Source organism: Haliotis asinina, chromosome 11 (genome assembly GCF_037392515.1).
Source record: "Haliotis asinina isolate JCU_RB_2024 chromosome 11, JCU_Hal_asi_v2, whole genome shotgun sequence".
Taxonomy (NCBI): Eukaryota; Metazoa; Mollusca; class Gastropoda; order Lepetellida; family Haliotidae; genus Haliotis; species Haliotis asinina.
In genome coordinates, this window is record NC_090290.1 from 13,732,990 (window position 1) to 13,757,310 (window position 24,321).

Sequence of the window (24,321 nt, forward strand, 5' to 3'; positions counted from 1 at the left end):
CTTTGTGACATTACATATATATGTGCTTTTTGAGCAGGAGACACATTCAGCAGGGTGTTGTGTGTGTGACGCCCTCTGAGGGAGCATCCATTTCACTCACATTGTTCATGCAAAAAATAATTCATTCAGTTTTCACTGTTTGGAACAGTTTGGCAGCTGGGTGTTCAGCGCCAAACAAGAAATTCTCTATCATCACCTCCATCAACAGTTCATTATGTTATAACTGAGGAGTGCAGAGAAAGGGACAGCCAGGTGTTCAAGAAGCATGTGCACAAGTTCTGACAAAGTTATTAATTCATTAACCAGTGATGTGCAGCCTCCATCCTTTCTCGCAAACCTGGCTGTCCCTTTTCTTTGCACTCCTCCTTCGTAACAAACAGTGAACTATGTCAATATTTTAATGACAGTTTGTTAAACAACGTTTTTAGTTTCAGGACATAATTTCTGCAAAAACCCTCACATAGTTGGTCTGAACGTTTGATAATGATCAGCATTTCACTGAGTATTTTAGTTATCGAGTTAGACTGCAATTCATTTTGAGCCAGACAGACTGTGTCCTCACTGAAAGAAATAGATGCTCCCAAAGGGAAGAAACTGCTGCATGAGAATAAACTGTATCTGTTCTCATGTTATTTAATTTATAGTTTCCTTATTATTTTTTTTTTTCAGAATATTTCTAATAAATAAGAGAAATTGATGTTTTTTCGAGTTTATACAACAAACTATTAGAGTCTTCCGTATTACAACATAAGCAACATTTTGCAGAAGAGCCAACACCAGAACTGGGTAAACACACTGTATCTATATGGGGATTCAAACCTAGATGTTTGGTGTGACAAGTGAACCACTAGGCTACCCAACTGCCTCTGCCATTTCACACAACTGAATCTGTCGTCCATTTCTTTAAAATGATGTATCTTTGTAGACAAATTGTATTCACTGTAAACACATCAATAATCAACAAAATTGTCAAACACCTGAAGCTGGACAGATTCCATTTCCAGCTCCAAGTAGGTTCCTACCAACCTATGCCATTCTATACTGCAACCATCAGCAACCATCAGTAGACTGATCATAAGAGTTAATTTAATAACATTTAATAATGCTAATCTTTGCACCAAGGATCCCACATAATGCTGTTCTCTGACTGAATTGTACTTTTAAAGACACTTCTAACATATGTGCTTCACACGCCGTACAGATGCGTACATCCGCTTCTGTGAACTGAGTGCAATGTGGACAAAGTACCTTCACCAGGGACACAACATGGTATAAGACCAGTGTAACAAAGTTTTGGGGTCTTCACTGGGATTTGAACGCGGACATTTGGCATGAGAGGTCAGCATGCTAACAACGACACAATCTGAACTGATGTCGTTGGCAGATTTGGACTATTGTACCATGGTGCTTGGAAGAAATCTCTGAACATCAATCACTGGATTGTCTGACCCAGACGTAACATTTTACATGTCATTCGTTGCTGGAACATTGGTGAGTGTAACCATGAACAGAAACACAAACAAAAGGCAATCTTCTGTACAATATTTTATCATGGAATAATGTCACAACCATCCGGGACTAAAACAGACATGAAACACTTATGTCTTGAATCTGATTATTAACAAATGCATGGAAAGGTATATTTGTCATCTTTGAATTAAGCTGTTTAATATATCACAGAATCTGATGTTGCCGTCATGATGTTCACATTTTGGATTGAGTCAGCCAGAAGAATTCCTGGAAGAAAGAAAAATATTGAACACAAACAGCTTCACATCCTGTTAAATTATTGTAAATAATGAGTAAGTGTAACAGAGAACAGTGATGACATATACACTGAAGTCACCTGAGGTGCCTCATGAATAGGGAACATTTGTAAAATTCTCTGCTAAAAATTATGGCGTAAGCGCAATAAGGTTCATTCTATTTGATGCCAATAACTTTAAAAGATTTCATCATGTTTGCTGACACAAGGGTCTTTCTGAAAATGTTAAAAATCTATTGCTGAATTCTACTTTCCAAATGACCTTTGTGTCAGGAGTCGAACTTTACCAAAGTCAAATCACAAAATACTCAACAGCAGGCATGTGTTGGGCATACTGCAGGTAGTTTCACAGCATTCACTAAAAACTGTCGATAGCATACAAATTTATGAACAGATTTTTTCACACTAAAGTTCTCAGCCATAAACATTTAAAGACTTGAATTTTCTCAGTACTATAAATTTTCAACGTCAATATGGAAAGTGAAGAAGACACTTTGATTGACTTTCATTCAGCATTAGCGCTTCCTCGACCAGAGGTGATCTGAAGTCGACAGATGTTTTCATCAATGTGCCTTCATTTTCTCTTGAATTAATACATGAGTCAAGAATTTATGTTTAGACTGGTAAAGTGTTTTACTGTTTTTTTAAATACCAACTTTCTGAAGAATCCCGTTTCAGTGAATGTGTGAAAAAATTCGAATGTACCTGAGTCTTCCGCTGAGCCAACGGGTTGATCATCACATTAATGATGGACGACCTTGACCTATCCTCTAGGGCAGCTCTCATGCATCGGTCAACATCCTCTGCAGTCGTGGCAAAGTATCCTTTACCTCCGAACGCTTCAATGAGTTTCTCGTAGCGAGTGTTTGGCACTAATCCAGATGGTGGAGCACTGAAAAAAAAAAATCAGCTTTAGCTGTAACTTTAACACGAGGGTACCATTTTGAAAAGTGCCACACAATATTTTTGTACTGCATTACAAAATAAAAATAATCTTGTTTTTCTTTGCTCTCAAACAATAGTCTTTTCACATTCTACATTACTAATTGTTGTATTATGTGTGATTTGTGAAACTTTCTTGGGTCGGACGCCATCACAGCTGGTCAAGCAGTCATAGAGAGGGACTATGGTCAGTCAATACTGTTGGAGTACCAAATCCATTTTAATGATGCAAATCCTTATGATTATAATGATGCAAAGTTACTTTCGATACACGACACCCACTTCAAAGTGTAGCAATTACATGAACATTACACTTGCAGAGACATATCTCCCTGTAATTTCTTCTCACAAAATATCCACTTTCTGCCTGAACTAGACTAACAGATGGTCTCTGAAATGAACATATTTTTCTGAAAGAATGTTCATAGTGAAAAAAGATAATATGATAAAATGGAGCCCTTCTTCATTTTCAGAAGCTGAGGAAATATAGACTTGCCACATTTTCTAGACTTGCATGGGCTTTCTTGGCTATATATTCTTCAGGGTCTGTATGTCAGACTGTGCCTGGACAAGTGACCTTTGTAAGTAAACAAAACACTCAACAAAAGTCAGTTTAGAGAGAAGTTGTTGTGTCAGTACAGACCTAACAGGCTATCACATGTTAGTTTCTAATTTTCAATTTAAATCCAAAACCCCAAACCTCCCCTAGTTCTACCATTCCTGGCTGTGAGGTGAAGTTATTGTGTGACTCACTTGAGCGTGAGGTCCCCCTCTGCTGCCGACTGCCACGAGTCCTCTGTGATGCCGAAGGCGATGCCATTGTTGTTGATGATAACGATGATCACAGGTAGTTTGTATCTGAAACACAAACATGAAATGCGGACAGGGAACGAAAGAAATGGCTGCACACACCCATGTTTGGAATCAAACCTGGTACTTCAATTTGACAAGTATAGCTTTAACCACTTGGCCAGGAGGGGAATGTCACCGAGTCACTGACCAGGGAGGTATCACCTGTCTCCACATCCAACACTCTTTCTGGACCAAGGAGTATTACTTGAAGTTGATATGCAAAAAGCAAAAGGCACCACTTCAAGATCTGTCTCATATATCTGCCAAGACCTGTTGAAAGATATCAAATGGTTTTCAAGTTGTGCTCCGGAAATGAGGCCCATCCCTCCACTTTGAGAATAAGTCTGAATTGTTTCCATAGAAATCAAAAGAAAAAAAATAAAAATGCCAAAACTTTGCAAACAGCAAGAGGCACCACTTTGTGGTCTGCCTCAAATATCTGCCAAAGTTGTGCTCCAGAAACAAGGCCCTTTCTTCCATTTTGAGACTAAATCTGAATTGTTTCCATGGAAACCACGAAAATGATGAATCACAAGAACCTGTAAATAGCAAAAGGCACCACTTTGGGGTCTGCCACACATATTTATTAAGTTTTACTGACAGATATTCAGAAGTTTTTGAGTTGTGCTCCGGAAACTAAACACACCTCTCACTTTTGAGACCAAGTCCGAAACATTTCCATGGAAACCGAAAAAATGATAAATCACAAAAGTGGCATCACTTTAGGTTCTGACTGATATATCTACCAAGTTTTGCAGGAAAATACTGAACGGTTTTTGAGTTCCGAAACACCAAAATGTTCCATGGAAAAACAAAAAAGACAAAAATGCCAAAAATCTGTAAATAGCCAAAGGCACAACCACAGGTTACGGTTTATTATATCTTTCAAGTTTGGTCTAAAGATATTGAACAGTTTCTGAGTTATGCTCCAGAAACAAAATGATTAGCGACGGACGGACAGAGAGATGAGGCAACGACTATATCCCACCGCATTACATGCCAGGGGGATAAAATGTGGCTGAGTTAAAATTCAGCTCTTTCAAACTGTCAAACTCAGTTTTAACTTAAAGTAAAAACTTAAGTTTCTTCTGAGAAATTGGCTCCGGGTCTTCCTATTTCTGAACATTTATGAACACAAGCCTAATGAGTATTTGAGGTATAAAGGTTTTAGAGATAGAGTTTCAGAGATAGCATCAGTCATGTTTCAGATCCACAGGTCTTGTCAGCAGACAATGTAAACAGTGACATGTTCCTGTCTGACCTCTAATCCCTTACCTCTGCAGTGTCTCGATCTCCATTCCCGAGAAACCAAATGCGCTATCACCTTCCACACACACAACACGTTTGTCTGGTGCGTGATCTCGACACCAGATGGCAGCAGCGACAGCAAAGCCGATCCCGAGACCCATCGTGCCAAACGTCCCTGCATCAAGCCTGGTTGAAGTACATCAAGACATGTCATACCTACCATGTATACATTTATGCATCTACATCACTAAACAACTGTATGTACATACCTTTAAACAAAGTGTCAGCTAGATCAGACCTGACAAGATGAGGTTAGGAGTTATACTGTCCCACCATCTAGTTCGAGGCCTAACTCATCAGGCTAATCTCAGCCATGTGAGTGAGTGAGTGAGTGAGTGAGTGAGTGAGTGAGTGAGTGAGTGAGTGAGTGAGTGAGTGAGTGAGTGAGTGAGTGAGTGAGTGAGTGAGTGAGTGAGTTGCCATGAAATAATAGACATATGATTCAGCAAGTAAGGATGAAACATTCAGGAGCCGGTGTGCTTTTTCAGCTGGTTTCAGCAATATTTCAGCCACAGCATGGAACACACTGTGCACATATGGCAGTCTTTGGTGTGATGAGAAAACACTTTAAACCCTCAACTACCTTATGGCAAAAGTCAGTATTCTGGATGTGACACTATCTTTACTACCGTAAACCAGGAAATTTTCAGGGTATCTAATTTCCGAGGTTTTCAAGGTTAGAAACACAACATCAAAATATTACAGCCGAGCCTACTTAATTGTAATTGTTGGTCCAGATTAACATGACATGTGAAGTCAAACCAGCTGTCCAATACACTTGATGTCACTCACACACAGACCTACGCATACATGTTTATGCTGGGGTAATTAGCTCTAAGAAAACAACGGGTATTGTCTGAGAAAACATTTATTCAGGTTTGAACTTTGCCAACTGAGTGTTTCATAGGCCTAAGTTTCATAAGTGATGTTTTTGGGCACTTTCTTCTTACCTCAAAATTTAAATTGTCTAAAATATTTATGTATTTTAAGTCCTCAAATCTCGAACTTTATATCACCTTGAAAGCTCCGGGGGAAATTTTAGTTTCTTGAAAATTTAACTGTACACAGTATTCCATCAAAAACATTTTCCCATATTCTTACTGTCACAAAAAAATGTGGGATTACATTGACACCAGAAGTTATTACAGTTTCTAGATGATATTACATAGTCTTTCAAAATTATTACCATGTCTTCAGAAGTCTTTAGAAGTTTTTAATTGTCTCCAGAGTTATTATATAGTTATATCAGAAGATATGATATGATATAGTTTCCTGAAGTAAAGACATAGTTTCCTACGATATTACATAGTGTCCAAAATTTATTATATAGCTTCCTGAAGTAAAGACAGTAGTTTCCTACGATATTACATAGTTTCCAAAATTTATTACATAGTTTCCTGAAGTAACTACATAGTTTCCTGAAATTATTACATGGTCTCCAAAATTTATTACATAGTTTCCTGAAGTTATTAATAGTTTCCAGAATTTGTTACATTCTCTTCTGATGTTATTACAGCTTCTAGAAGATATTACATGGGGTCCAGAAATAATTACACAGTCTCCTGAAGTTACTATTACACAGTGACGGCAAATGAACAATACACCTATTTTAGTTTCTAACCACCAACCTGTGTCGTGGCAGGAAGTTGGGCAGCATTGTTCTCCCAATGTCCATTGTGTTAGAGCCCTCATTCACAATCAGACAGTTTCTGGGTAGCAGCTTGGTGATCTGTTATACACACAATCAACTAATGAAGCCACAGAGAGTTGACACACATCCAGTCCTGCGTACCAGTGGTTGACAGAGTAAACAAGTTGCTATCAACCAAACAGTTGAAAATTGATGTTCTAGCAACATTTCCCATTTTCGAAACGTGGCGTGGATGGGATCAGGAGAATCACACAAGACTGAGACAGATGATGATTACTACAAGCACTGATTCTTGTGGTGTGATGCTCACTTGAACAGTATTTCAGTTTCATTATGTGGTGTTAACTTTATGAGGGTTAAAAGCCAGAAGTGATGCAAATCATAGAAGTTAACACTTTGACTGTCTCGCATGAGTATACTTGTATGATCATTTCTGGACAATTTGCCAGAACGAGTTATGTCAGAGCTACATCAGTTGTATTTTAAAACAAGTTTCACATGTTGGCAAATAGGCACAAGAAACAAACATCTCCTGGAGTTCTTTGTTACCAGCAGGAGACGACTGCTTCTTGTGCCTGTTTCGCCAACATGTGAAACTTGTTTCAAAATACCACTGACATAAGTACAAGATAACTCATATTGGCAAATTTGACCAGAATTGATACTATGAGTATACTCATAATGGCAGTCAACATGTTAACCACTTTGATAGAACCCATGCGAGATACATTATGGTCCAAATCTAGGACTCCAGTCAAGTAACACAGACTCCTGGACACCAAAGGGACACAACTCAACACTGCACATTAACAAGAGATGATGCAGGACTCACCGGCCAGTAGGCAGCGTAGTAGTTGAGGGGGACACTCACGTCTTCACACATAGCCTACAGCATCAGTCACAACAAAATACGGTAAAACTCTTTTGATATGGATGAATTAAGTGCACTGTACTTTCATTAAAAATGACTTTATCAACATGCTTGAACTCATTTACAATCAAGCACCATTGTCTCAAAATTCATGGGACCAAAAAAAAAATCAAGTTATCCAAACTTCAAGATATCCGACCAGGGTATATCATCACATATCACTATGAAAAGCCAACCATTTGATATCATTTTATAGTCCCACAATCTCAACAAGCTCCACAATCATATGCTTGTCACATGATTGCACAAAACTCTCAACGGATTCTCCATATTGTTTTGAAACAGTAATCGGTTATCAGTAGTGTTTAGTCATAACAGTATTTCCTAATTAATTCCTTCTTAATTAATGATAATTAAACAACAAACAAGTGACACCTTCAACACAGTTTGCCCAAATTTGTTTACACTGTTGCATCCCTTTGATTCATGCCGCATCATGTGTAAACATGTAAAACAACCTCAGTTCAGAGGGATACTTGCCCATGACACTTGGATGAACATCAAGTTTCTTTGCAAATATCGAGCTAAAAGTGCAATTTTGCCAGCTAGGATCATGAATAAGATATCCAAAATATTGAGACTTCTGTATCTTGTTAAAAGAGTTTGAAAAATGATAAATTATGAAAGATTTTGCCTGGACCAAGATGCTACATCGAGACAAACAAGATATTGAGTTATCTGACTTTGACTTTGACACTGTGCTCAACTGTATATCATACAACAAGCTATTAGACACCAATAAATATGGCACCAAGACTGACCTGTACAGCCTTACGGTTGTCAGCCACTTTAGCTTTCAGTGTCTTCCACCAGGGGGAGCTGGAGTTGAACTGAAACTGACCAGGGCGTCGGTCAATCTCGTCACAGATCTGTCAGAAATATAGACAAGTGAGTGAGTTGGTGAGTCAGCATGCAGCTAGTTGAATGGGTGGCTGAGAGGATGGTTGAGTAGGTGGGTGGGTGAGTGAGTGAATGAGTGAGACCAGGAAAGAATGACTGTGCATTATTTATTTTGACATGTGGAATATCATAAGACATCACTGTGTAAATTTCCCACAAGACAGTATGACATCTTTCCTGGGTGACAATACTTTGTATATCTCCCACAAGACAGTATGACATCTCACCTGGGTACCAACACTTTGTAAATCTCCCACAAGACAGTATGACATCTCACCTGGACAACAACACTTTGCATATCTCCCCATAGACAGTATGACATCTCACCTGGACAACATCACTTTGTATATCTCCCACAAGACAGTATGACATCTCACCTGGGTTACAACACTTTGCATATCTCTCACAAGACAGTATGACATCTCACCTGGGTACCAACACTTTGTATATCTCCCCCTAAACTGTATGACATCTCACCTAGGTAGCAATACTTTGTAAATCTCTCACTAGACAGTATGACATCTCACCTGGGTAGCAACACTTTGTAAATCTCTCACTAGACAGTATGACGTCTCACCTGGGTACCAACACTTTGTAAATCTCTCACTACACAGTATGACATCTCACCTGGGTACCAACACTTTGTAAATCTCTCACCAGACAGTATGACATCTCACCTGGGTGGCAACACTTTGTAAATCCCTCACTAGACAGTGTGACATCTCACCTAGGTAGCAACACTTTGTAAATCTCTCACTAGACAGTATGACATCTCACCTGGATAGCAACACTTTGTAAATCCCTCACTAGACAGTAAGACATCTCACCTAGGTGGAAACACTTTGTAAATCTCTCACTAGACAGTATGACATCTCACCTGGATAGCAACAATGTGTATATCTCTCACTAGACACTATGACATCTCACCTGGATAGCAACACTTTGTATATCTCTCACTAGATAATATGACATCTCACCTGGGTACCAACACTTTGTATATCTTCCACAAGACAGTAAGACATCTCACCTGGGTACCAACACTTTGCATATCTCCCCTAAACAGTAAGACATCTCATTTGGGTAGCATCACTTTGTATATCTCCCACATGACAGTATGATATCTCACCTGGATAGCAACTCTTTGTAAATCTCTCACTAGACAGTATGACATCTCACCTGGGTACCAACACTTTGTATATCTCTCACTACACAGTATGACATCTCACCTGGATAGCAACACTTTGTAAATCTCCCACAAGACAGTATGACATCTCAAATGGCTACCAACACTTTGTAAATCTCTCACTAGACAGTATGACATCTCACCTGGGTACCAACACTTTGTATATCTCCCACAAGACAGTATGACATCTCAAATGTGTACCAACACTTTGTACATCCCTCACAAGACAGTATGACATCTCACCTGGGTACCAACACTTTGTAAATCTCTCACTAGACAGTATGACATCCTACCTGGATAGCAACACTTTGTATATCTCTCACTAGACAGTATGACATCTCACCTGGGTATCAACACTGTGTATATCTCTCAGTAGACAGTATGACATCTCACCTGGGTATCAACACTTTGTAAATCTCTCACTAGACAGTATGACATCTCACCTGGATAGCAACACTTTGTAAATCTCTCACTAGACAGTATGACATCTCACCTGGGTACCAACACTTTGTACATCTCCCACAAGACAGTATGAGATCTCACCTGGGTGGCAACACTTTGTAAATCTCTCACTAGACAGTATGACATCTCACCTGGATAGCAACACTTTGTAAATCTCTCACTAGACACTATGACATCTCACCTGGATAGCAACACTTTGTATATCTCTCACTAGATAATATGACATCTCACCTGGGTACCAACACTTTGTCCATCTCCCACAAGACTGTATGACATCTCACCTGGGTGACAACACTTTGTATATCTAACACTAGACAATATGATGTCACACCTGGGTAGCAATACTGTGTAAATCTCCCACTAGACTGTATGACATCTCACCTGGGTAGCAACACTGTAAATCTCCCACTAGAAAGTATGACATCTCACCTGGGTGACAACACTTTGTATATCTCCCACTAGACTGTATGACATCTCACCTGGGTGACAAAACTTTGTATATCTCCCACTAGACAATATGATATCTCACCTGGGTAGCAATACTGTGTAAATCTCCCACTAGACAGTATGACATCTCACCTGGGTAGGAACACTGTAAATCTCCCACTAGAAAGTATGACATCTTACCTGGGTGACAACACTTTGTATATCTCCCACTAGACACACGGAAGACAGTCTATTGTTGTTCATCTCCTCTGGCAAAATGTCTACCTGAGCAACAAAATCACTATTTCAATATACATGAATTGTACAAGATTTCAGAAAAGCATGAAATCATGATAATTTGATGTCAATTATCTTTTTTTTCACAATTCCTTGCACAAAATCAGAATGTCACATCCGTCGTACCTGTATGATTTTCACTTTAGGGCTGAATCGGGGAGGCATGCCAAAATGAAGCATCCAGTTTAGACGGGCTCCCAGTAATACAATCACATCAGCTTCTTTCAGTGCTCTGAAAGAATCAACATGTTAAACCAGTCTAAAATGAGATAGACAAATATAAATATACAACCCAGTGTACAGTTATGACTGTTGTTGTGTAACGCAGCTACACAATGCTAGCTTGTAAATAAGCAAGGCTTGGCCACATAATTGAGTGATTAATATTATGACGACACAACAACGACATAACTTAGCCTGACAACCCAATAGAGCCATACGTAGGTCACATTGCAAGACCTCCTGGTGACAAAGAACGTACGCCTAGTCCAGTCTAGGTGTCATATTTCACAGTCTAAAATTTGGAAACTGAACAGGTTCTTGAAAAAAAAACAACTTGCCACTGGTGCTCTGGTACCAGAGGTAAACTCAGCCCCGTCTTGCACATCTCAAAGGGAGCTGGGAACCTGCTTAGAATCAGAAGTAGACTACAGGCCATATTTAATTCATTACATCCCATCGGTGTGTACAGATAATAACAGGCACAACCGGCAGCCTGTTGCTGTTCCATGGTTTCCGTAATGGGAGATAACTCTTCATAACAAAGTGTCATGAAGGTCTGTATGATAAACTCTTCACCTGACACAAGTCCCTGATGTGTCAGTATATGGACCATTCAAAATTCCATAAAATGCCTGAAAAAAACCCAGGAAATCTCCTGAAGCTTAATTAGACAGACCTTGACCTCGCGGATGCAACACAGAATGAGTTGTCATCAGGAATGACTCCTTTACCCATGGGCGTGGGCAGGAACGGCAGCTGCGTCACGTTGATAAGTCTCTGTATGACATCTTCTGCTTGGGCGTAGGCAGCACCTGTAACCCAGTTGCCATTGTTACTGATACAAGTCACAAGGCATCAAATATGGTAAAGAGTGAGTGAGTGAGTGAGTGAGTGAGTGAGTGAGTGAGTGAGTGAGTGAGTGAGTGAGTACGTTAGTATGTGAGTTGCCATGAGTGAGTGACTGAATGAGTTTAGTTTTACGCCGCACTTAGCAGTATACCAGCTATATGGCCACGGTCTGTAAATAATCGAGTCTGGACCAGACAATCCAGTGATCAACAACATGAGCATCGATCTGCGCAATTGGGAACCGATGACATGTGTCAACCAAGTCAGCTAGTCTCACCACCCGATCCCGTTAGTCGCCTCTTACGACAAGCATAGTCACCTTTTATGGCAAGCATGGGTTGCTGAAGGTCTATTCTACCCCGGGACCTTCACGGGTAGTTGCCATGAAATAATATACAAATTATTCAGCAAGTAAGGTTGAAACATTCAGGAGTCGGTGTGCTTTCTCAGCTTGTTTCAGCAATATTTCAGCTACAGCATGGAACACACTGTGCACATATGGCAGTCTTTGGTGTGATGAGAAAACACTTTAAACGCTCGACTACGTCTCAGGAAACAGAGACACCTTCCCATAAGTTGGGTTTCGTTCAGTTGTAGTTGACTGTTGACTGTTCAAGACATTTTCCCAGTGAGTGAAGCAGAACACAGAGTTATCGTACAAGTGACATCCTTGCCTTGCCAGCTAGCAAATGAGGTTGACCTCTTTGAGCATGTGGACAAGAAGTTGGACCTCAGATGACAATGCCCATGGTTCAAATCCCCTTATTCCATCATCCCAATGTATTATGATCATTTAAACAAGGATTTGTGGCTATAATGCCATGGGCATGTGTTTTCTTCACAGTCAACGGCAGACAGATTTCATCATGGTCATACAGGACCCTGCAGTGCACAGATGTGATCATGGTCATACTGGACCCTGCAGCACACAGATGTGATCATGGTCATACTGGACCCTGCAGCAGACAGATGTGATCATGGTCATACTGGACCCTGCAGTGCACAGATGTGATCATGGCCATACTGGACCCTGCAGCAGACAGATGTGATCATGGCCATACTGGACCCTGCAGCAGACAGATGTGATCATGGTCATACTGGACCCTGCAGTGGACAGATGTGATCATGGTCATACTGGATCCTGCAGCAGACAGATGTGATCATGGTCATACTGGATCCTGCAGCACACAGATGTGATCATGGTCATACTGGATCCTGCAGCAGACAGATGTGATCATGGTCATACTGGACCCTGCAGCAGACAGATGTGATCATGGTCAGAGTGGACCCTGCAGTGGACAGATGTGATCATGGCCATACTGGACCCTGCAGCAGACAGATGTGATCATGGTCATACTGGATCCTGCAGCAGACAGATGTGATCATGGTCATACTGGACCCTGCAGCAGAAAGATGTGATCATGGTCATACTGGATCCTGCAGTGGACAGATATGATCATGGTCATACTGGACCCTGCAGCAGACAGATGTGATCATGGTCATACTGGACCCTGCAGTGGACAGATGTGATCATGGTCATACTGGATCCTGCAGTGCACAGATGTGATCATGGCCATACTGGACCCTGCAGCAGACAGATGTGATCATGGTCATACTGGACCCTGCAGCACACAGATGTGATCATGGTCATACTGGACCCTGCAGTGCACAGATGTGATCATGGCCATACTGGACCCTGCAGCACACAGATGTGATCATGGCCATACTGGACCCTGCAGCAGAAAGATGTGATCATGGTCATACTGGACCCTGCAGTGGACAGATGTGATCATGGTCATACTGGACCCTGCAGCAGACAGATGTGATCATGGTCATACTGGACCCTGCAGCAGACAGATGTGATCATGGTCATACTGGACCCTGCAGCAGACAGATGTGATCATGGTCATACTGGACCCTGCAGCAGACAGATGTGATCATGGTCAGAGTGGACCCTGCAGTGGACAGATGTGATCATGGTCATACTGGACCCTGCAGTGGACAGATGTGATCATGGTCATACTGGATCCTGCAGTGCACAGATGTGATCATGGTCATACTGGACCCTGCAGCAGACAGATGTGATCATGGTCATACTGGACCCTGCAGCAGACAGATGTGATCATGGTCATACTGGACCCTGCAGCACACAGATGTGATCATGGTCATACTGGACCCTGCAGCAGACAGATGTGATCATGGTCATACTGGACCCTGCAGTGGACAGATGTGATCATGACTTTACTGGATCCTGCAGCAGACAGATGTGATCATGGTCATACTGGACCCTGCAGTGGACAGATGTGATCATGGTCATACTGGACCCTGCAGCAGAAAGATGTGATCATGGTCATACTGGACCCTGCAGCAGACAGATGTGATCATGGTCATACTGGACCCTGCAGCAGACAGATGTGATCATGGTCATACTGGACCCTGCAGCAGACAGATGTGATCATAGTCATACTGGACCCTGCAGCACACAGATGTGATCATGGTCAGAGTGGACCCTGCAGTGGACAGATGTGATCATGGTCATACTGGATCCTGCATTGCACAGATGTGATCATGGTCAGAGTGGACCCTGCAGCAGACAGATGTGATCATGGTCATACTGGACCCTGCAGCAGACAGATGTGATCATGGTCATACTGGACCCTGCAGTGGACAGATGTGATCATGACTTTACTGGATCCTGCAGCAGACAGATGTGATCATGGTCATACTGGACCCTGCAGCAGACAGATGTGATCATGGTCAGAGTGGACCCTGCAGCACACAGATGTGATCATGGTCATACTGGATCCTGCAGCAGACAGATGTGATCATGGCCATACTGGACCCTGCAGCAGACAGATGTGATCATGGCCATACTGGACCCTGCAGCAGACAGATGTGATCATGGTCAGAGTGGACCCTGCAGCACACAGATGTGATCATGGTCATACTGGACCCTGCAGCAGACAGATGTGATCATGGTCATACTGGACCCTGCAGTGGACAGATGTGATCATGGTCATACTGGATCCTGCAGCAGACAGATGTGATCATGGTCATACTGGACCCTGCAGCAGACAGATGTGATCATGGTCATACTGGACCCTGCAGCACACAGATGTGATCATGGTCATACTGGATCCTGCAGCAGACAGATGTGATCATGGCCATACTGGACCCTGCAGCAGACAGATGTGATCATGGCCATACTGGACCCTGCAGCACACAGATGTGATCATGGTCATACTGGATCCTGCAGCAGACAGATGTGATCATGGTCATACTGGACCCTGCAGCAGACAGATGTGATCATGGTCATACTGGACCCTGCAGCAGACAGATGTGATCATGGTCATACTGGACCCTGCAGCAGACAGATGTGATCAATGTCATACTGGACCCTGCAGCAGACAAATGTGATTATGATGACATGATCTTATAGTGTAGGTTAACCTTTGCCAATGACAATGAGAGGTCGCTCTGCATATGTAATGAGGTCAACGGCAGCCTTAACAGCGACAGGGTCAGCCATGACCGCTGGTGGAGGGGGACACCGACTTACTTCCCTGAGAAAAAAAGCAATAGTTACATTAAAAAATAACATTTATTTACAAACACATTTTAATACAACAGAACATTATAAAAGTGGAACCTTTCCTGAGAATTCTATTCCTGGCTTCTACAAGCAACTATTTCTGTGATGATAAATACTTTAGACATTCACTGTGAGTCCAACTGACACCATTGTTCTTTCATGACTGAAACAAGTGACACTAATACTGGTCATCCTATGAGCTGGTGCATATGTACATGTTGATTATCTGAAGTACTTCTAATACCCAGTAAAATCTCAAAACAGTTTCCTCATTTGATTAAATACAGCAATAACTTTCTCACAACAGGCTAGAATTTTGAATCCAAATCTATGCCAAGGGATTATTTCCAGCTCATGATGAAAGTTCTAATTACTGTTCGCAGCAACTCGTGACAGTCAGGTGCAAGGATTACTTTGAAAAAGGGAAGTTATTCTGATACACAGGAAAATCAAGTGAGACACATAAATGTTATAATGACAACATATTTGATCTTCAGATTTACATACTTCCGCCTGAATAATGTGTGAATAAAGTGGTTGTAATCCACTAAAAACAGCCAGTAGAGGCAAGAAGCATTGTTTATTTCACCCTGATATTTCCTCAACAGAGTATCACACACCAGGAACAGATATTTCCTGCGGTCATTACAACCATTATCACACACGTGAACTCAACAATTAGAACTTTGAAGCTCACAGCAGCATAAGTTCTACCTATGAGAATTATTTGTACATTGCATAAAATGTGTAAACAAGGACATATTGTAATTAATTTCTGGCAATATTCTTGCCTCACCTGACTTCAGATGATTGTGTTTTCCCACTGATCATATCTCCAGACAGGTCGAGGTAACACGCCCCCGGGCGGCCATATGTGCTCAGTCGGACTGCCTGTCATGAGTCATCCACAGTAAAGTCAGTGGAGGGAGTTTTACAGAGATACTGAGTGACTGACGTTCGTTTTATGCCACTCGTAGTGATATTCTAACAATATCATGCTTGGGGACACCAGAAATGGGCTTCACACATTGTACCCATGTGGGGAATGAAACCAGAGTCTTTGGCACGATGAAATAGCAATTTAGACCCTCTGCTACCCCATCGCCACTAGAGATTCCGGGGAAGAGGGATAGTCTAGTGGTTAAAGTGCTGTTTTGTCATGCCTAGGATATGGTTCGATTCCCAACATGAGTAAAATATGTGAAGCCAATTTCTAGTGTTCTCTGATGTTATTATACATCCTATAATAATAATGATAACAATATAATTGGATTACTGCCAAAAGTGGCATAAACAATTACTCAGTCAGAATGTTTAATATCATAATGAACTGGTCTTCATGAGGGATATTGCTAGAGTGAGGCCAAGGGATCTGTTCCATGCTTCAGTACCTTGTAAGTTGTAGAGGATTGTGACATCATCAGTTACCATGACAACACACTCAAAGTACAAGCCACAATAGATGGATGAATCATAACGGAGAACAAACACTACCTCCCCCTTGTGGCTTCTTATAATAAAAGACCTGTGAAGGTCCGGGGTAGAATAGGCCATCAGCAACCCATGCTTGCCATAGAAGTTGACTATGATTGTCATAACGGGATCGGGTGGTCAGGCTTGCTGACTTGGTTGACATGTCACCGGTTCCCAGTTGCGCAGACTGATGCTCATATTGTTGATCACTGGATTGTCATGTCCAGACTTGATTATTTCAGACCATTGTCATGTAGCATGAATATTACTGAGTGCAGCGTAGAACTAAAATCACTCACCCACTCACTCTTATAATATAATGAACAGTCACAGATAAACGTCTCAAACTGTCACCCAACACATGGCGATATTATTAAAAAGACTTTACAAATCCATTCTAGAATCTTATTGTGGATGTAGCATCATCTGTTGCCTGAATGCAGTAGAACAGGAGAGTAAGGGTGAGAGGGGAACAAGACCGATCTGTAACTTGATAATGCTTGACGACGGGCCATTATCAAGCCCGTGGTTAGGTGATGTCATAAGTAGCTCAGGTGTTGAAGTTCAATCACCTATAGCTCATTTGAAGTTGGATTCACTACTGACCATATATCTGGCTCACATTCGTCACATGTGCCTGTGCCATTATGCACTTTCCTGCCAACCATAAAAATTGTACCATAAAAGACAACATACAGAAATGAAAATATCGACTTGAAGTCTAACGTTGTTGATCACTGAAAACAATGGCAGCTAGTAGTATGAGCAAAGGTCAAGGTCGAATGTCGTCACTCTCAATAGTGACGTCATCTGTGTTCTATGACGTGTCTATATTTGTAAAACGTGTGTCAGTGACCTCCGTCGTTTGTTGTTGGTAGTAAATACTTCTAAACCAATGCTGCTGTTTTTATTCTTATTTTACTCAAAATTCTGTTCATTATAGCTATAATGACGGTAACGCTATTTTTCAAGGCATTATCATTTGCAGGGCATTACCTCCTTTGTCGGGCAGTTAATGAAAGACCTCGGGCTTCTGCAAATGATAATGCCCTGAAAAATAGTGTTACCCTTATAATATTGCCTTTTACAGAACCTGTGTGTTCTTTGTCTTACCTTCTCTACACAGTGAGGTATCTGAGTCACACGACTTGGTCGGACAGAAAACTTGCTGTACACACGACTGGAGGCACTCTCCACCTGGAAGCACATTAAAAGTTGTGTCACGAACAGGGAAGATGAATCAGGAGTACAAGTGTGTTTTAAGAATAAAATTTCTGTTCTGTGCTCTGCTTAAATCAGAGTACAGTTTACAGGGTGTTTGTTTAACTCAGTGGATAGTCAGTTTACAGGGTGTGTGTTTGAGTGAGTGGACAGTCTAAACGAAGTTTGTTTAACTGAGTGGACACTCTACATGATGTGCGTTTAAAAAAGTGGACTGTTTAGTGGGGTGTGTTTACCTGATTGGACAGTTTACATGATGTTTGTTTAATTAAGTGGACAGTTTACAGGGAGTGTGTTTAACTGAGGGACAGTTTAAAGGATGCTGGTTTAACTGAGTAGACAGTCTACAGGATGTGTGCTTAAGAAAGTGGACAGTTTAGAGGGGGTAGTTTAACTGAATGAAGAATTTAAAGGATGCATGTATAAGTGAGTGGATAGTTTATGGGTAGGGCAGATGTTTACAGGGTGTGTGTCTAACAGAATGTACAGTGAAGAAAACATCTGACAAACATACAATATAAAGCACTTTCACTGGCCACATGCCGTTTGTCATGAAAGCAGTTACTTACATTCAGTCAAAAAGTCCAGAACATTTTGAGCATGAGACGGAGGTAAAACTGCAGTTGGAAACCAGTCACACTCTACTCATTAACATCGGTGTCACGCTCACCTGGGGGAATTCCTGAAACCCTCCCATAGCTTCGTGGTTCTGATCACATGACCCGCCAATAACAATCAGTGGCCTGGAACACAACATGCAGCATATGGATAAAAAAGATATTCATTTTGAGCCCTGTCATAAATGGTCTAAAATATTTTTTTGGGATTCTGAAAAATGTTACTGCAAATCTTTACAAATGGGAAAACATAATAAGATACAAAAAATGTGTCACCATGGCAACAACCAATTTCCAGAGTCAGAGAGTCCACAAGCCAACAAAGACAAGTTCAACTCTTGCTATGTCTACTCTTATGTACTAAGTTTCAAAGTTCATCACACATTTCCAAAAAGCAGTTATTGCTAATCCCATTATTGCTGGCTGAATTTGGTTGAAATCGTTAAAAACATATCCGCAAAGTCAAATCTTTAAAAAGTTTTCAATCAAGACTTGAAGATGGGTGACAAAAGAGTTTTTCGTTTGTTTATTATTCATCAGTTATTAACTTACCAGCAGTTCTCCATGGCATTGGCCATCCCAGCTAGTGCATGAACCATTCCGGGGCCAGACACGGTCAAACACACAGCCGGCCTGGAAGCGGTCAAACAGGTCAGACATAAACATAATATTAAGTAAGGTTGGTGGTGTTATTATGTTTGTGCATGCGTGCAGTGCGGAGAGAGACAGGTTGATAGCTACATAGGACAGTACAGTCCTATGGGATCAAGAGTGGACGGATGAACTGCAGTCTAATTCGAAAAGTAATAATGCTCAATGAAACGCTGATCATAATCAAAACATGTGATCAGCTTGTGAGGTTTTTGCACAATTTATGTCCTAAAGAAAAAAAAAGTTGTCTCACAAACTATCATTAAAATACTGACACAGTTAACTATTTGTTATGAGGGTGGAGTGGACAAATGGACAGCCAGGTATTCGAAAAGCATGTGCACAAGTGGCAACAAAGTTATCAATCTATTAACCTGTGCTGTGCTGCCTCCATCCATTCTGGCACAACTTTTTTATTCTTAGGGCTTAAATTCTGCAAAAAACTCATATAGTTTGTCTGATGTTTTGATTATGATCAGCGTTTCTTTGAGTATTATAGGTTTACTAATTTTTTAGTTGGATTGCAATTCATTGGTCTGCTTTTGGGCCAAATGGACTTCAGCTTTTCTGGAACATGAGTTTCAGCAAGGATGGTTCATGGTACCTCTTTGTGATATATCCAATGGCTGATGCTGCATAAGAGGCCTGGAAACAGATTACAATGTTTTATTTGTTTTCATCAAATTTACACTACATGAAAAATATATCTTATTATGACAAAGTCTTTTGGAAAGAAATAGTTAATTGTTCATAATTGAATTTCATGCTCAGTTCCATAAATATCAATGGATTTAAAGGACAGTCAATATTGTTAGAAGTGTATCAGTGTTTTCGTTCATAACATGTTCCAAACTAATCATAGTGAACTTAGCAATTATCCACGTGGTCTAGTTGCTCTTAATTAAACACATCCAGGGTATAGTGGAGACTTATCGAGAGACTTTTACCCTGGAGATATCGAGGATGATTGGGTTGCTGTTACCAGGGTTACCATGTTATTCGAGAAATCTGGCCATAAATTAACTATTGGAAGTTACTCATAATAATGAAATAAAAAATCTTTGAAACTTGTCTCTGGTCCAGTAAGCTCAGTTAATAACACTTGTTATTGACACTAATGTGGACACTAAACTGCAGTGAGTCTGGTATCTGGAGCCAGGTTCACATCAGTAGATACAGATTCCTTACCTCCACATCATAAACAACTTACAGCTTGTTCATTTCTCATGGCAATGAATTTGATTCCTTCTGCTTGAGCTGCCAGTGCAATCTCCACGACGGGTATACCCACAATCCCAAACAAGTACTCAATGCCCTGAAACATTCACATCTTGGTCAGGCCAGATCAATTTCAGTTCTCGTTTTACCAGAGACCATATAATATTATATGGTCTCTGGTTTTACAAATAAATCTGCCTGTCATATTTTTTCAGGAATAAGAAAATATACTTAAATTATAGTTTTTCATTCAAAAAATAAAATCGCCAAAATGTAAACTTACAAGAACATTTGCTTCAGATTGTTTTTTTTCGCCCAGTATACTCTTCATAAATTGCCCAAAATAAAATACTATTACTATTACTTCAACTGGTGATTTTGGTTTATTTTTTTCTTCCTGCACACGCTTTAGGATTTCAGACAACAAAAATCTCCAATACATTTGAAAGTGAGATTAGTTTTATGTCACACTCGGCAATTTTCCAAGTATACGGCGGCAGTTTGTAAATAATCCAGATTGATTTTTTTCTTCAAATGTCAAATTGGGATATAGATAAATTTGTTCATCAAATAACACTGAACATTCAAATTGATGGTTCATAAAGATATATCTAGAAGCGGTATTTGCTACGAATTTAATATTCAAGTTTCATGCAGCAACAGAAAACCAGCGGTACCAAGAATATTGGATTTATTTAGGCATGGTTGAAATTGGTTCTGCTTGCAAGAGAAAATACAGGTAAGACTTCCGCCCCTATCAACTACTAAATGTTAACTAAAAGGAAACATTGCATGGAGTTATATTTTTAAATTCTTTCCCCCTCTATGTTAAGATAGAATTAAAGAAACGTGTTAACATCATAACATGATTAAAACTCAATGTTGAGATGAGAAATATATATTCAGGTGAAATGATTTGATTAGAGCGAAATTTAAAGGGGGATGCGTGCGGAAATATATATTTCTTAGGAAGACGACAGACATACACAGATCAAGAAATAGGCTACAGTTGGACTATGACCTTTATTACCTTTTAGGAAGACGACAGACATACACAGATCAAGAAATAGGCTACAGTTGGACTATGAACTTTTACTTTCCTTTCGTCAACAGAGAGAATGTTTTTACACACAGACACCGCAAGCCTCGGCCGGTAGAGCCGCACTATACCATTGTCATTTGATGGTGGTCGGTGCATATATGTCTTGCTACAACTGCAATAACATTGGGGCATTTTTACCTGCGTCTTCAAAGCTTGAGCCAAAATCGTAGCCCCGTCTATATCTCCCATGCTGTCCTCCGTAGTGCCGTCCGCCATTTTTAGATCATGTGACCACAGCGCGTTCCACTTTTTCGCCTTGTCAAGTCTTCGACGCAAATTACAAATCTACCAAAGTCGAAACGATTCTGTTTCTAATATTACGTTATTAAACTTTTTAAAAAATCACAGTACTTGATTTTTACAATTGCCTGTCTATTTTAATCAAGTACTTATATATGTCGTGAATGTAATTTAAGTAATTAGTATATAATCTTCAAGTGTCTGCATGTGCACACCCGTCGATGTCCCGATGCCGAAAGCCAAAATCTCATATCCGATTCCGCGTTGCGACTGGCATGTCCAAACACAATAGCATCATATGTTTATGATGTATATTTATAAAAGTGTATTTGTAATTTATTTACTTTTGTCGGTAAATCATCCAGACAATACCGTGACAGCTGGTACCGTTTATACTGTTTTCTTATTAACAATTTTAAAGTTGAAATACACTATTATATTCTAATTCAATTAAATCTCATAAATAACGTGGCATTTTATTTACACTTCGTACACGAGGCAACAGAATTTGATTACAGAATTGAGAAATATGATTCAAACTCTCTCGCTGAGGCCTGGCAAAACAATATTGCATGTAGCCTGGATATTGAAGCACCGAACATTCACTAGCCATTTAGAATAGAGAAGAACCATATTGAAATCACGTAGCGTTCCCTTTCGCCGATGAAATAGACCAGAATGGGAAGGAATTGCAGATCTTGTCCAATTACTGTGTAACACGTTATGTTGGGGATTAAACTTTTTCAGTAAAGTACAGATTCTAGATAGTACTCTTGTTGGGTTGAGTCCCATCAGCAATTCGAACCAATGCGTTTAGTGTCAGGTACCCAACGGCAAGCACACAAAGTCAGCCGTCTAACCCACCCAGCCACCGCGGCGTCCACAATAACGGTCTAAACCACGGACTTTGCGTACCGCTCTGATTAATGTAAACTGACACGGTTCACGTCGTCACAGTGCTGGAATATTGCTGAGGTAAAATATTGCACCCAACATTGAACCCCCCTCTCTCCTCGGACCATTTCTGAACTGAATGTATAATACAAATGATTAATTCAATCATCGTTGACCACAGGCAGCATGAGAAAGTCTTGCTGGTTGTGTAACAGACCTGGGCATTACAAATCTCATTGCTCAGACAGACAATGAAATAATACTCTACTTCGACCTGGCACGACTTGAAGTAGGTGAAGCTGCCTTAGATGAGGATATGTAGGTGACACTTGTCAGACAACAAATAGGTCAACCATTAAGGCCTAGTTAACATGGCGAATGCCCGTGCCTGGAAAAGGGCATACTTTGACACAAAATTATTGAATTAATCTACCTATATAAAGAAACTCTATAGCTAGATTTAACAAGAAAGGAATAACACTATAGCTACATTGAAAAAGAAAGGAGAAACTCTATAGCTACATCAAACAAGAAAGGAGTTACACTATATAGCTAGTGTGACAGGGTGATCTAACACAGAGAGAGTGTGGGTGTGAGCACAGAGAGAGAGGGAGCGAGAGTGAGAGTTTGAGACAGAGTGGGTGTGAGCACAGAGAGAGAGAGGGAGCGAGAGTGAGAGTTTAAGACCGAGAGAGTGTGGGTATGAGCACAGAGAGAGAGAGAGGGAGCGAGAGTGAGAGTTTAAGACAGAGAGAGTGTGGGTATGAGCGCAGAGAGAGAGAGAGGGAGCGAGAGTGAGAGTTTAAGACAGAGAGAGTGTGGGTGTGAGCACAAAGAGAGAGAGGGAGCGTGACAGTTTAAGACAGAGCGTGGGTGTGAGCGCAGAGAGGGAGCGAGACGGAGAGTTTAAGACAGAGAGCGTGGGTATGAGCACAGAGAGAGAGAGAGAGAGAGAGAGAGAGAGTTTAAGACAGAGAGAGTGTGGGTATGAGCACAGAGAAAGGGAGCGAGGGTGAGAGTATAAGACAGAGAGAGTGTGGGTGTGAGCACAAAGAGAGAGAGGGAGCGTGACAGTTTAAGACAGAGTGGGTGTGAGCGCAGAGAGAGAGAGGGAGCGAGAGTGAGAGTTTAAGACAGAGAGAGTGTGGGTATGAGCGCAGAGAGAGAGAGAGGGAGCGAGAGTGAGAGTTTAAGACAGAGAGAGTGTGGGTATGAGCACCAAGAGAAAGAGGGAGCGTGACAGTTTAAGAAAGACAGAGTGTGGGTGTGAGCGCAGAGAGAGAGAGCGAGAGGGAGAGTTTAAGACAGAGAGTGTGGGCATGAGCACAGAGAGAGAGAGAGGGGGGGGGAGAGTTTAAGACAGAGAGAGTGTGGGTATGAGCACAGAGAGAGAAAGGGAGCGAGGGTGAGAGTTTAAGACAGAGAGAGTGTGGGTGTGAGCACAAAGAGAGAGAGGGAGCGTGACAGTTTAAGACAGTGTGGGTGTGAGCACACAGAGAGAGAGGGAGCGAGAGTGAGAGTTTAA

The 24,321-nt window shown here is 41.0% G+C and overlaps 1 protein-coding gene across 1 annotated transcript; it reads right to left on the reverse strand.

Annotated features, from left to right (window-relative positions):
• Positions 1-1,532: 1,532 nt before the first annotated feature.
• Positions 1,533-22,202, reverse strand: LOC137256559 (2-hydroxyacyl-CoA lyase 1-like). The gene is made up of 18 exons (XM_067794418.1): positions 21,801-22,202; positions 20,553-20,657; positions 19,947-19,987; positions 19,244-19,324; positions 18,745-18,817; positions 17,967-18,050; positions 16,177-16,271; positions 15,239-15,351; positions 11,616-11,751; positions 10,844-10,949; positions 10,622-10,705; positions 8,211-8,318; positions 7,351-7,404; positions 6,496-6,596; positions 4,835-4,993; positions 3,461-3,565; positions 2,471-2,657; positions 1,533-1,737 (listed from the first exon to the last, which is right to left on the reverse strand). Exons 1-18 carry the CDS (start codon positions 21,876-21,878, stop codon positions 1,705-1,707), a joined length of 1,743 nt encoding a protein of 580 aa, XP_067650519.1. The 5' UTR covers positions 21,879-22,202; the 3' UTR covers positions 1,533-1,704.
• Positions 22,203-24,321: the final 2,119 nt, after the last annotated feature.

Coding starts and splice junctions, on each gene's coding strand:
- LOC137256559 (XM_067794418.1), bottom strand. CDS start 21,878: ATGGCGGACGGCACTACGGAGGACAGCATGGGAGATATAGACGGGGCT. Junction 11,752..15,238: donor TCTCATTGTCATTGGCAAAG/GTTAACCTACAC, acceptor ACTGGGTTACAG/GTGCTGCCTACGCCCAAGCA. Junction 3,566..4,834: donor GAGATCGAGACACTGCAGAG/GTAAGGGATTAG, acceptor TTTGTGTTTCAG/ATACAAACTACCTGTGATCA.